The sequence below is a fragment of the Pristiophorus japonicus genome, chromosome 18 (assembly GCF_044704955.1).
Source record: "Pristiophorus japonicus isolate sPriJap1 chromosome 18, sPriJap1.hap1, whole genome shotgun sequence".
Taxonomy (NCBI): domain Eukaryota; kingdom Metazoa; phylum Chordata; class Chondrichthyes; family Pristiophoridae; genus Pristiophorus; species Pristiophorus japonicus.
The window spans coordinates 112,646,609-112,661,333 of NC_091994.1; the positions used below are offsets into that span (position 1 = coordinate 112,646,609).

A 14,725-nucleotide genomic window follows, 5' to 3' on the forward strand; every position below is an offset into this window, starting at 1 on the left:
TCTGTCCCAGTGTACGAGGCCGTATCACCACACTCTGTCCCAGTGTACGAGGCCGTATCACCACACTCTGTCCCAGTGTACGAGAGACAGTATCACCACACTCTGTCCCAGTGTACGAGACAGTATCACCACACTCTGTCCCAGTGTACGAGGCCGTATCACCACACTCTGTCCCAGTGTACGAGGCCGTATCACCACACTCTGTCCCAGTGTACGAGGCCGTATCACCACACTCTGTCCCAGTGTACGAGGCCGTATCACCACACTCTGTCCCAGTGTACGAGAGGCCGTATCACCACACTCTGTCCCAGTGTACGAGACAGTATCACCACACTCTGTCCCAGTTACTTTATTCTTCATGAGCACCTGTTCCATATAATATTTGGTTAACTGAGTTCATGCTTATGTTTTACAACTTTAAATCCTGTTCTTCGATAGTTTTCCAGATTTTTTCTTAAAAGGTTTAATGAATTTACTGAGAACCTACTGCAAGATAGGGCCGAATTGAAATGGAATCACTATCACTAGAGATAAAGTACTAGGCAAACTACTGGGTCTAAAGGTGGACAAGTCCCCTGGATCTGATGGCTTCTTTCCTAGGGTCTTAAAAGAAATGACTGCAGAGATATTGGTTGTAATCTACCAAAATTCCCTGAATTCTGGAGAGGTCCCTGTGGACTGGAAAACTGCAAATGTAACACCCCTATTTAAGAAAGGAAGGAGACAGAAAGCAGGAAGCTATAGACCAGTTAGCCCAACATCTGTCATTGGGAAAATGCAGGAGTCCATCATTAAAGAAGTAGTAGCAGGACATTTAGAAAATCATAATGCAGTAAAGCAGAGTCAGCATGGTTTTATGAAGGGGAAATCATGTTTGACAAATTTGCTGGAGTTCTTTGAGGATGTAATGCGCAGAGTGGATAAAGGGGTACCAGTAGATGTCTTATATTTGGATTTCCAGAAAGCATTTGATAAGGTGCCACACAAAAGGTTACTACACAAGATAAGAGCTCATGGGGTTAGGTGTAATATATTAGCGTGGATAGAGGATTGGCTAACAGAAAACAGAGAGTCGGGATAATTGGGTCATTTTCAGGCAGGCAAACTGTAACAAGTGGGGTGCCACAGGGATCAGTGCTGGGGCCTCAACTATTTACAATTTATGTTAATGACTTGGATGAAGGGACCGAGTGTAACGTAGCCAAATGTGCTGATGATACAAAGATAGATGGGAAAGCAAACCGTGAGGATGATGCAAATAATCGACAAAGGGATATAGATAGGCTCAGTGAGTGGGCAAAAATTTGGCAGATGGACTATAATGTGGGAAAATGTGAGGTTATCCATTTTGGTAGGAAAAATAAAAAAGCAAATTATTTGAGATTACAAAATGCTGCAGTACAGAAGGACCTGGGGGCTCCTTGTGCATGAGTCGGGGTCACTGTTGGAACCACGGAGAAAGATCAGGACTTGTGCAGAAATAGCACAATATCAAAATTTGGAAATGACAAAAACGTGAAGCGTGGTTAAATGTGAAGTGGGGTGGGAGCAATTTCAGGAGGACAGACAGATTAGTAGACTGGGCAAATCGAGGTCAGATAAAATTTAATGCAGAAAAATGAGATACATTTCGATAGGAAGAATGAGAGAAATATATACTGAATGGTAAAACTTTCAACGGTGTAGAGGAGCAGAAAGACCACGTTTGAGATACATCAATCCTTAACAGTGAAAGGCAAGTTGACAAAGCTGTTAAAGAATATCGGATCCTAAGTTTAATAAATAGGGACATAGAGCACAAAAGCAAAGGTGTAATGTTAAACCTACACGAACGAGTGATTAGGCTGCAGTTAGAACACCATGTGGCCACCCGACTTAGGAAGTAAATTGGACCTCATTGTCCCCGAGTTGCGAGACATGAGCTATATCTTTTAAAGCCATGCACTGCTGACTGACTAATCCTTATGATCTTTATAGCATCCTGTAAAATGCTGAAACATCTCAGTACAAATCGATAAGACTGATCAGCCTATAGTTTTATCTCATTCCTTTAAAATATGCACATTGGGATAACATTCACAATGCTCGTGTACACCCTCTGCATTTACAGACCTCCTAAACATAGCAATGAGAGCCTTACCCATTTCTTGGCTCATTTCCTTGAGGATTTTAAAGTTCGTCTCATCTGCCTCAAGTGCCCTGTAGACATTAAATTCTCTCAGTTTCTTCGTAACAGTCTTCGTTTCCCATGATTCATTTCTGAAGACTGTTGTAAAGAATTCATTTAACACTTCTGCCACGTTGTGATCCCTGAACATTTCTATCCAAATATCCCTTAAAAGATCTTTTCTAGCCTTTAACACTCTCTCTACTTCATACACTGTATAAACAGAATTCAGTCACACTGAAAAAGTGGTCATAAAACAACCCGTTTTTCTTCAGTCCTACTGCCCAGCACTCTTGTGATAAGCTTGCTACAAAGTTAGGTGGGAAAGTAAGCTGAGAGAGGACGCAAAGAGACTGCAGAGAGAGATGGACAGGTTGACTGAGTGGACAAGAACATGGCAAATGGAATACAATGTGGGGGAGTGTGACGTTATCCACTTTGGTAAGAAAAACAAAAATAAACTGAATATTCTTTGGGTGAGAGACTGGGAAATGTTTGCATTCAGAGGGACCTGGGTGTCCTTGAACATGAATCACAGAAAGTTAACATGCAGATACAGCAAGCAATTAGGAAAGCAAATGGTATGGTAGCTTTTGTTACAAAGGGATTAGAGCATGAGTAAAGAAGTCTTATTACAATTATAGATAGCATTGGTGAGATCACACCTGGGGTACTGTGTACAATTCTGGTCTCCTTACCCAAGGAAGGATATACTTGCTTTAGAGGGAGTGCAGCGAAGGTTCACCAGACTGGTTCCTGGGATGGGGGGATTGTCCTATGAGGAGAGATCGAGTAGACTAGGCCTATATTCTGTAGAGTTCAGAAGAATGAGAGGCGATTTCATTGAAACATACAACATTTTTAAGTAGTTTGACAGGGTAGATGCAGGGAGGATGTTTCCACCGGACTGAGGAGTCTAGAACCAGGTCACAGTCTCAGAATAAAGGGGTCGGCCATTTTGGATGGAGATGAGGAGCAGTTTCTTCACTAGAGGGTGGTGAATCTCTGGAATTCTCTGCCCCAGAGGGCTGTGGAGGCTCAGACGTTGAGGCATCAATAAATTTTTAGAAACAAAAGTAACTAAGGGATATGGGGATAGTGCAGGGAGATGGAGTTGAGGTAGATCAGCCACGATCTTATTGAATGGTTGAACAGGTGCGAGGGGCCAAATGGCCCACTCCTGCTCCTATTTCTTATGTTCTAATCTTTTTATTCTTCACCTAGTGCAATAGGCTTATCCGTAAAACACACTAGGTCCTCCGAGCCACATTGTGTCCCTTTAGGATTTGAATCGTGTTTTTGAGATGCCTGTTTATCTATTTTCCTTGTTATTAGCAAAACAAAATCTTACGCTCAATATCTAAGCATCTTATCTTTGCAGTTATTTACTCTGAAAATTACAATTTCTTATCTCTCGGTCAGCAACACGTATTTGTTCACCTGATTACCAAACCTTTTAAGCAAATTAATAATTTTCCTGCTCCATCTTGTTTAATACCTAACTGAGGGGTGTTCTATATGATGACCTACATGGTTACTGCATTGCTTTAAAATTTTCACTAAGTAAAAATCAAAGGCTTGTCTTTCATCTTTCTACTGCATTTCAAAACAAAATCAGAAACGTTACTCATGTTTCCAAATACCGCAGTCGGTTTCACATTATGCAAAGTCGTCTAAAATAAATCAAACACGATGAATCTTCATCTATTTGCCATCTTCATCTATTTGCCATCTCTCACCTTCAGCTGATCTGCTGCGATGTCTTCGTTTTTCCTTTCTCCTTTCTTCTTTTCTGTGGTGTGATTTTTCTTTTTTGGAGGTTTGCTGAGGAGGTTTAATTGCCAAAGAATCATCTTCCTCACCTCTAGATGTTTTATTAAAAAAAATGCATCATTAGCAACATTAACACTTGAGTTGCAAACACACTGCCCAGTATTTCTGTGGAGAGCTGCATCATAATACGTGTACAGAACTGGTGCGATAGATAGAAAGCTGGATAACCTGGCTTCCAAAATCAGTGGGCTCGAGACCACTGAAAGAGCCATAAAATGAAAATAAATCGGCTGTCCAGCGAACAGATAGAGTTTACTTCTAATTAACCATCTTGGTTTGATTTGGAAACGAGGATGAAGACCAGTCAACTTTATTTATGGATCTGGGTAGAATCTTGGGAACAGCTATTCAATATTTTCTCTGTTGAAACCAGTACAATAAATGGCGCTAAGTTTTAAATTAGCATCTTCTGTATTTTGTTAAATAGGAAAGGCCAACAATAATCCATGTGGTACCAAATATGCATGTCCCCCCTCGTGCATGCAACAGAACGCGTCCATGCAACACAAAGTGCCCATGAGTAAAAGAAATCTGTGGATAATTATATAAAAGGGAAGAAATATCGGCCGGCATGGACACGATGGGCCGAATGGCCTCCTCCTGTGTCGTAAGTTTTCTATGATTCTATGATATAGTGCCTTATAGAGTTGTCAAAACATCTCACACAATTGATTACTGATTTTTTGAGTGCAGTAACAATGGTTATGTGGGTAATTTATGCAGATAATAGACGGGAATTAAAAAAAAATGCTTGTACTGTGCTTCCACAATAGAATAGAGTTTGCTATTTCTCATCACACACGGGATTGCATGTAAAGATAAAACTGTTGCCAATTTAATGATGATTGTAAAACTACAAAACATATTTTCCTAACTAGCTCACAGAGGCTACACATCCCGACATGGGAAGATCAGTGGCAGAAATCGTTTGAAGCTTTTGTTTTCCATAGGGCTGGGGAAGGGGCTCCACTACATCAGTGTATGAAGTTACTGAGCATGACAACAGGAAACGTCGAGGCCTGATGCCTGTACCTAGGACATGGTCCTCAAGCTAAGACACATTTCACAATGGGACAACCTTCTAAAGAAAAGTAAGACTGGCAAAGCTGTTGCGAGAAGAAAGCTGGCCAATCAGGTGTCCTCTGGGCTCTCTACGTTAAATAGACTAAAGTCTCAAAACCAATGCGTCTTGCAAAATCCTATTTTAGCTGGAAAACATTTTAAGTTTGAAGAACGGGATGAGAAGAGGATCAAACTGGTGAAGGGTCTACATGAAGGGCCAGTGACTTCTTTCACCGATCTGCAAAAAAAAGTATTTGACCTGAATAATTTTTATTAAATAGGCATTTACAATGAAGTGCATTGGGAGGACAAGAGAATAGGTGGGAGGGTTTAAATATTAGAAAACATACCGATCATCTATAGATCCTTCTCGTCTGTGTGGTGAATTGCGTATAGTTATCTCCATCTTGTCCTTGTGTTCTTGGAGCTCGCCTTCTTCCAATGAATCCCGCTTAGAATCCCTGTCATCCAACTGAGATGTATAAAAATAGGATGGTAATGCTGAACTGGTACACGCATTAACAGTTTAGTTTTCACATCTTGTCTATGACACTTTTCTCATGTTCCAAATCATCTATTATGATGACATACTTCTCATTATCAATTCCCACTTATGTTCATTTTTTACACTTCCATATATACTTTATCGCAATTTTCTTATCATATCCGGTTCATTAAACATCAGTGGACTTGAGATGTCATTATCATGAGTTATTGATAGTTTTGAGAATGGCAAGGCTTGTAAAGAATCTAAAAAATGAAAAACAGTGGCATAGAGAAGTCACACACAACTTAATCAATACACCTGAGATCACGGGTTAGACAGGTTAGCAGCATCGATGACCACGCAAAGTTGTGGCTCTTTTGGCGTTCAGTGTTCTGCAGCTCAATCACAGTGAGGTGTTAAGAGCTGCTTCCAAATCGACAATGTCAATACAACTTTCAGAAAAGCACAGTAGCAGTTGCTGCAAAAAGGATTGGTTTGTTTGCCTGCGTCTATGTTGCAAAGTACGACATTTCTTACAAGAAATCTACATAATGTGGGAGAAAAGACCCCTTTATTGTCATCTCTTTAAAGATATTCTTAGGGCTGGCAAATTGAAAGGGACAATAAAAGGACTCCACTGCGGTACTTACAACACACTCTCGCCAATATTATTTTGAAATCAAGACATTTTTGAAGCTCAGGAACAAGCGTTCACCATTAACTTAAAGTTGCATATGTATAAATTTATTTCTTCACCCGATTAAGACACATTTCTACCATTAACCTCGGGGGGGTAGAATATGCAAAGCCCTGTGTGCCTGTGGAGTGAGTGCTTTCACTCAGGAAGCTGCAAGATACTTCCACAGATTACGGTCTTGACTAACGTCCAAAGTTCGGGGAAGCTTTATAACTCGCAGTTGTTGTATCTCGACATGCAATATTTTTTTTTATTTAAATAAAAGGTTCGTGCACTGCTGGTTAAAAGGGTAACTGGCAGCAATTTCAAAAACTTCTCTGGGTTGGCGGAAAAACCAACTGGGTAGCAACCTAGTGAGGAGAAAGAACATATGTGGAGCATAAGAGGAAAGTTCAGAGAAGCAATAACCACAATAGCATTAATAAATACAAAAAAACAACAAAATTTACATGTGGGGGGCGGGAGGGGAGCTTGGAGGCGACACGCGAAAGAAAAGCCAATCACAAGACATTGCTCATGTTCAGAAGTATGAGGAAAGAGTTAGAAAAGGCTTCCCAGGTAAGGGAGCAGTATTCTACTCTTGGGGCTGATGTGGGCATTAATATCGAGCGATAAGAAATAGTGATGAGATCACAGGAGTCGGTGAGAGTCCGTGCCCTGGATGCCAATGTTTTGTAAGATTTCAGCTCACAGCCCTGTGATGCCGAAATAAATGTTACTATAGTATTGAAGAAATAGCTTTATTACCATACCGAACTTTTAAAAACATTATTTAACATCTATATTTTCTAATCCTCCTTTCCCGTTAAAATGTATTTTTGAAGTATTTTACTTATCTTGCTCCTCTTGTCTCTAGCTTGATTTGCAGATGTAGATGTGCTTTTTAAAAGTGAGTTTTCCAAGCAATTGAAAGCCCAGCCCTTTAAAAACTGACACAGAATCACAGAAATTTACAGCACAGGAGGCTGCCATTCGGCCCAAGGTGTCCGCGCCGGCCGACAAAGAGATACCCAGCCTAATCCCACTTTCCAGCTCTCGGTCCGTAGCCCTGTAAGTTACGGCACTTCAGGTGCACATCCAGGTACTTTTGTTAATGTGATGAGGGTTTCTGCCTCTACCACCCTTTCAGGCAGTGAGTTCCAGACCCCCACCTCCCTCTGGGTGAAAATAATTCTTCTCAAATCCCCTCTAATCCTTCTAGCAGTTACTTTAAATCTATGCCCCCAGGATATTGACATCTCTGCTAAGAGAACTAGCTCCTTCCTATCCATTCTATCCAGGTCCCTCATCATTTTATACACCTCATAGCTGCACCTTGGCTGTGAACACGTATTCTTGTTAGTGACCCAATAGTGCTGAATGGCCCCTAGACAAGTAAACATGTCCATTACATGCAGAGCTCAAAATTGCCAGAAAAGTATTGCCAGATAAGGCCAAATATATTCCATTATTTCCTTTTGTCAATCTGCCCTTTAAATAGGTTGAACTAATAAAAGAAAATGGGATTGAACTGTATAAAATTTTCAGTGGAGACAGTGAATAAAATAAAAGGATGGTATAGATTTTAGAAACAAACTAATCAGTACGAGCCATACACGCTTAAATTAAACAGATGACGATAAAGTATGCTAATTCGTATAACAGATTAATAAGGGCCTGAATATATTGCCAGAAAAATTCAAAAAACCTAAGCAGAATCCTGCCTGGACACCTCCACACTGGGCTATCAATGAGCTGAAAGTATATTTTTCTAGGAGGAGGACACTGAAGTAGTGCCCCATGTAATTAAATAACAGGTATAGCCGCACTCTGAAGTTTACCTTTGAAGTTTGCCTCAAGTTTCAGCGTTCACAAATACGTCGAACAAGCTCACAATGAGGACTTCCTTGTAAAAGCTGCCTTCTCCAATGATTTGACACTAGCAGTACGTACTAAAATATGTTGCGAGATTAACACGAAAAGATTTCTGAACAGAATTAACCCGATTACCTCTTACTGCTAGGCTGCCCACAGATGTTCACCAGGACGTGAGTGAACGTCACGTTAGGAGCTATAAAAAATTATTTGTTCTTGGGATGCGAGTGACACTGGTGAGGCAATATTTATGCCCATTCCGGAGTCAACCACGTTGTGTGGGGCTGGAGTCATATGTAGGCCAGATCAGGTAAATATGGCAGGTTCCCTTCCCTGATGCACCAGCTCGGTTTTATACGACCAGCCGGCAGCTTGCATGGTCATTTTCTGGAGGTGGTCCGCAAAGTACCAGATTTATTGAATTTCAATTTTGCAACTTGCTATAATGGGACTCGAACTCCTTGCTGCTGGTCCAGTATCCCATGTCAGCCGTGGCTCAGTGGGTAGCACCCTCGCCCCTGAAGGTTGTGGGTTCAAATCCCACTCCAGGGACTGGAGCACAAAAATCTAGGCTGAAACTCCAGTGCAGCACGGAGGGAGTGCTGCACTGTCGAAGATGCCATCTTTCAGGTGAACGTAAAAGATCCCATGGCATGACTTCGAAGATGATATGGGGAAGTTATCCCTGGTATCCTAGCTGATATTTATCCCTCTGTCAAGATCATTAAAACAGATTATCAAGTCATTATCACATTGCTGATTGTGGGAGCTTGCTGTGCGCAAATTGGCTGCTGCGTTTCCCACATTACAACAGTGACTACACTCCAAAAGTACTTCATTGGCTGTAAAGCGCTTTGGGATGCCTGTTGGTCGTGAAAGGCGCTATATAAATGCAAGTCTTTCTTTTATAACCATTAGGCTGACATACCCGTCAAATTAGAGGGAATACCTGGGGTCTTTAAAAAAAACTGAGTGCAGGTCACAGGTGCAAAATGGTGTTCAAAAAATCATAAACTTTAAATGCTTTTCAGAACCTTTTATGCATCAACCTAATACTTATTGCAAAGGTGAATATGTTATAGTGAAAGATTACATGGCCACAATTCACTCATAGACCTGGTTCAGGCCATTCCTGCCACGACCCACTTTCAGCCATCAGCTGCCACTGTTTAACCCCGAGACAGCATCAGAAAACGCAAGCCTCCAGGGCAACCAGTGCCTTCAATAAAGGAGGTGCTCAATTGATGCTGTACACTAACTGCACATCACACCTTCACAAGTGCTCCGCTACAAAAAAGTCAAAATGTCCATTTTTATTTCTTTTTGCAATATATACAAATGAGCCACGGCAGCAGAGAATGCAGTATGTTACAGTTCCACCCGAGTTCAGGCAAGTCTTAGCAAACTTTCTGGACACCTCTACAGCACTGGTACATAGGCAGTCTGAGGATCACAACTTGCTGTGTTCTCCAATTCATTCAACTGTCAGTCAGTAGGGCTCAATCAGTTGACTCCTGATGTAGTGAAATCTTGCCCTGACAAACAAGATTTCATTATAATGTTCTACTCTATCAGCATTTTCATAGACTTTAGCATATACAAGTACTGCAGGATGGAGGAAAATATTGCTTCATCGGAAGTGCAATCTATTTTTTGTTTCTTTAATTCAGCATTGTTCACTAACTTTTAGCCGACAGCTACAATCCTGAGCAGTCCCTTGCTCGGGAGCCAGTCCCAGGGATGCTCCAACGTGCTACACCAGAATGATGGGCCGTGGGTCAGCACCCACCAGTCCTCACATAGTAAGCGTCGCATTCCAAGCATGTCAACCTCAGTAATTGCCAAGTGGAGAAAGAGACAACTGCAGGACTGACAGTTCCATTAAACTTTAGGTCCTACAGTTTGATGCAGCACTTTCACCTGGTCTGAGGCTGGCACAAGTTCCCAGTAGCTTCTCTTACTGGGAAAGCAAAAAGGAGGGAGAGAGAGAGAGAGAGAGAGAGAGAGAGAGAGAGAGAGAGAGAGAGAGGGGGACTAAATCACCATTCCGCCAACATCCGATAGTAGGTGGGCTGTGAGTGAACGTAAATTGGGCCCAAGTGGTTCTTAGGCTGAATTAGGAGTATCACTGGTTTAGCTGAATACTGAAAATAAAGTTTTACAATAGTTATTAAAGTAAGCAACGCCACAAAAACACATCACAAAATGCTGATAGCATTACTACTTACGTTTTTTGGACGTTTCCCGTCAACTTTGTCCTCCTGCTCTTTTCGTCGTTTCTTTTCCTGCAAAATTTCTTCAAGAGTTTTTACTTTCCAGTTATCCTTTTCATCTCCCATTGGTACAGACCACACTGAGCTAAAACAGAATCAGTTACAGGCTAGTCATTAGGTTAGAAGAGACACAATCGCTTTGTCTCAACCTTCTCATGCTGCTCTTCAAAAAAAAAACTTTAAAAAAAAAAGCCTTATGCAGACCACTTCCATCCGTCACGGTGCAGTGCAGACATTTTCTGATCGACTATTGAACTGCACGTTAAAACTCTCAAAAACTCGTGTTTTCAAATTCTGACCCCATCCATACTACAGAAGGCTCTTGCAAAAGTAAATTGCACGTCAAGCTTATACCACTATACTAAACAATTACCAAATTCCACCTGCTCATTGCTGCAGCCACCAGTTCAATCTGTAACTAGCTCGTCCTCCCATTCAATGAATGATTGTCAGCGTTTGGGGCAGCGATTGAAAGTGACTTACTAAAGTCCAGTTGTTGGCCATTATTTGGTTGGATATTCAAGAAAATTCAGTTCAGAACCTCTTGCGCAAACTTTATTATACACCTCAGCAGCAACACGCGAGTCATTCCAACTCTGACTTCTGACCCACAGGGTATTCACTACAAGTACAAAATGGAGTTAAATTGTGTTTGGGCCTTGGATTTCAAACCAAGTTGTAAATATACATTAAAACAATATTCCAGGGTGTTCATAAGTCTTTACTTTATTGCTAATAACTACCTTTTATCCTAGTTGAGTAACAGCTCACGGTAATGTTAACCAGAAAATCATTTCAAAACAGCAACGCAGTTTGAATCGAGGCAGACAAAAATCAGACACAGAGAGAGAGAGAGAGACATTGCGGCTATAATCAGTTTGTGCAGGTACATGTCAAAATAATAAACTTTGTATCAACACATTACTCGCTTCGCAAAAAGCTCCCTATATTTACTGCGAACATGTGTAATCGCAGAGCTCTTGGATCAGACAACACCGACTGTGAACCAATCACTGCAGTACAGTGGAGTCCTTTTATTGTCACTTTCAATTTGCCAGCTAAAACAAGTGACAATAAACGGGAAGCGTCCTCCCAGGGGAAATTATTGTCCTAATTAAAACATTCACAATGAAATACGCTGAAAAATCAACAGAAAATAAGAATCACTTTTTTGCAGTAACTGCTACTGCCATTGTTCTACCGTCTGAGAAGGACCTGTAAACACTTGCACCTGACTAGTTAGACTGTAAAACAGCAACATTACTGCAAAACCGCATACAAATGCATATATTAGAAACTTAGCAAATACAGGTATATAATGGAATGAATTGCATCCTGTGTGTGATTGGTATGTCACTGCTCATTTCTCAATCTCATTCCTGACGAGCCTTGCCTCCTCAAAAGTCAATAAAATGTAATGATCAGAATTAATACTTGGTTTGAAAAAAGCTCCCATTCAAGTATCTGTCCTTGTCCCTTGATATGCAGTTAACCTGAAGTGACAAAAAAGATCACAATAAAGCCTACATGAACATCAACATTTGTGTAAAAATGTGAAGGTTGGCAAGAATTGACAATAAAAAATGGCAACATTTTTAGACCAAAAATTAATTGGAGTCCATTCAGGAGTTGTGTGTTATGATAAGAGAAACATGGACTCACTGTACTTCCAACAACCCAGCTACAGAGAATTTAAAGGAAAGCTGCATGTTAAAGGTTTCTAGCAGAGAACAAGATCTAAATCCAAACACTAAACTACAACTCTACGCGGTACGATAAACACAAGTGTAACTTTAGCACTAGAAAGGTGCTGAGGAAATGGACGTTGCTACAGGTCTCACTGTAGTGACTGTTCAGACTTACAAATCAACTTTTGCTCCAAGAGAATTGCGAGTGTTTTTATACAGCACACTGAAAGCAAACGGTATTAGAGTTATAGAATTTCTATCCTTTGCAGCGTAATCAAGGCATCCTTTATTACATTATACACTAGGACAACTGTACTGAATTTTGCTTTCAAGTGCTATACAGAAGTATCAGTAGAGTTCCTAGAACAAAATTGCATTTTGTAATTCAAAAAATTGCTACTTAAGTTAATATCAAATGGAGAAAATGCTTATTTGGGATGCAACATAGTATTTTGAGAATCATAATTAGTAGAAACCAAGTGATTTCAAGTTCAGATAATGGTTTAAAAGTTCTAAAAAGTTTTAATGAATTTACAGAATGTACCAAGTCTGAAATCATTCAAAAGGATGATTCCTTACTGAATAGTCCATTAGCAAACAATGCCATGGGAGAATCGGTTTTCTATAAAACTTTAATCTTCTTCACTTCCAACGTGCAGGAATGGTGCTATTCAAACTAAGACTATTAAAGAAAACATTTACGGTGACCATTATGCCTACAGGGCTGCCTCAAAAGGACGTGGGTTGCATTTTATCATGTACAGTTTACACACAATACTACAACAGAGATTATCCTAGCATTCACTTGTTGAGAATAAAATTAACTTTTGCAATGAGACTTTGTTTCCAAACCATGCTGTGGGTACATTAGCCAGTAACTGAACATCCGGGCCTCACTAGAAAATGACACAAATCAGAAATATGTTTCAGTCTTATCCTTCAACAGGAGTTAAAAACTTTCAATCTAATGTTTGTACCGTAACAAGTGACAGTTATTAGAATACAACTATAACAGCGCTAGATCCCATTCTCTGCTATAATCCTCTGAAGCATGACACAGTACCATTTGGTACACTTTAAACCAAAGATTAGTTACATGAAGGAGTACTGATTTGCCAGTCACAGATTTTCAATATATGACTGAATCACAGCTTCCTGAAGACTAGTAAGTAAAGGGATGACTTGAGCAAAAGGTCTGATTACTTGTTAAAGTTTTCTTATCTTAGCCAAGACAGTAAGGAAAAAGAAATAAACCAGGATTACCGCTGCTGATCACGACTAAGTGACCCTTGCTGAAAACTGCATGTAGGAGGGTACCAGGTCCAAACAGGTTTGGACTCAGTTGTGATGCCCTTCATGATCAAATAACCTACCAACACTCCCTGTCCAGGTTCCCACATGAAGAATGGATACTTGGGCAAGATACTAGAGAACTGCTAGCACCTATGGACCCGTACCCCATCAAGATCAGCACCTTCAGGAGAGGAGGGGAGACAAATGGAAAAAAAAATGAACATATAACTTATTGTTGTCTCATGACACTTTTGAACATTGATTATTCATGACTTCATTACAACAGGTCAGTGACTACATGCTCTGGGCTGAGGCAGGAGTCAGAACAAAACCTGGATTCGACACCGGCCGGGATCTTTCTTGAGTTGCCTCAGTTTGGTTTGACTAGGGCCCGCTCTCCTCCTGCAATCCAGAGTCTGCCTCTGAATGAAAGCAGATCAAATCATCTTAATGGGGGAGCTGAAAAGCTGGAGAGAAAAGTCATGCATCCTTTCAAACTAATGAAGGGTCTTGTTCATTTTGAAATAATTGGTTTAGCGAAAATATTTTGTGTTTGAGCAAAATATTCTTTTGGGCACAGGACTAAAACACACAAGGGTGGGCACAGGACTAAAACACACAAGGGTGGGCACAGGACTAAAACACACAAGGGTGGGCACAGGACTAAAACACACAAGGGTGGGCACAGGACTAAAACACACAAGGGTGGGCACACGACTAAAACACACAAGGGTGGGCACAGGACTAAAACACACAAGGGTGGGCACAGGACTAAAACACACAAGGGTGGGCACAGGACTAAAACACACAAGGGTGGGCACAGGACTAAAACACACAAGGGTGGGCACAGGACTAAAACACACAAGGGTGGGCACAGGACTAAAACACACAAGGGTGGGCACAGGACTAAAACACACAAGGGTGGGCACAGGACTAAAACACACAAGGGTGGGCACAGGACTAAAACACACAAGGGTGGGCACACAATCAGTGGCAGGCCCCAGGAGGACAAGTCACAGACTCACAAGTTGTGGTGTCGCAAATGTCATCAACTAAAAGAAATAAAAGCCTGCCGTGTGCCCCGGCGGGAGGTTCCCGGCCCGGCTCCTCGCGGCAATGCCGGGCCGGATGGAGCCAGGGACCCGGGCCCCCGGGGGGTGCCACGGCCTGCTTCAGGCCCTGCATTTGGTGAATTAAAATATGAAAGGGAGAAAGTGCCACCAGACTCGCGGCACTGAACACACGGGGCTCCGGGGCTTCGGGCCTTCGAGCAACCCTTCTACCCCCCCCCCCCCCACCGGCTCCCGCTCCACCCTCCCCCCCCTAGCCGTTTCTCTCTCGCTGTCTCTCTCTCTCCACAAAGTCCACCCC

At 41.5% G+C, this 14,725-nt stretch overlaps 1 protein-coding gene across 12 annotated transcripts in view; it reads right to left on the reverse strand.

The window, feature by feature from the left end:
- The window catches only part of cdk11b (cyclin dependent kinase 11B), a 60,024-nt gene that overhangs the window by 45,133 nt on the left and 166 nt on the right, over positions 1 to 14,725 (reverse strand). For 4 of the 12 annotated variants that reach the window (XM_070860613.1, XM_070860603.1, XM_070860602.1 and 1 more), the window contains exons 2-5: positions 13,435 to 13,535; positions 10,329 to 10,458; positions 5,413 to 5,534; positions 3,907 to 4,031 (exon numbers count right to left, since the gene is read on the reverse strand). The exons of 1 other annotated variant lie outside the window; for it this stretch is intronic. In XM_070860613.1, coding sequence (XP_070716714.1) covers positions 3,907 to 4,031; positions 5,413 to 5,534; positions 10,329 to 10,458; positions 13,435 to 13,523 — 466 coding nt within the window. In that variant the 5' untranslated portion in view covers positions 13,524 to 13,535. Of the gene's footprint in view, positions 1 to 2,140; positions 2,267 to 3,906; positions 4,032 to 5,412; positions 5,535 to 10,328; positions 10,459 to 10,746; positions 12,341 to 13,434; positions 13,536 to 14,725 lie in introns of those variants that run through there. 7 more of the 12 variants (XM_070860612.1, XM_070860605.1, XM_070860606.1 and 4 more) reach the window with 7 other exon arrangements.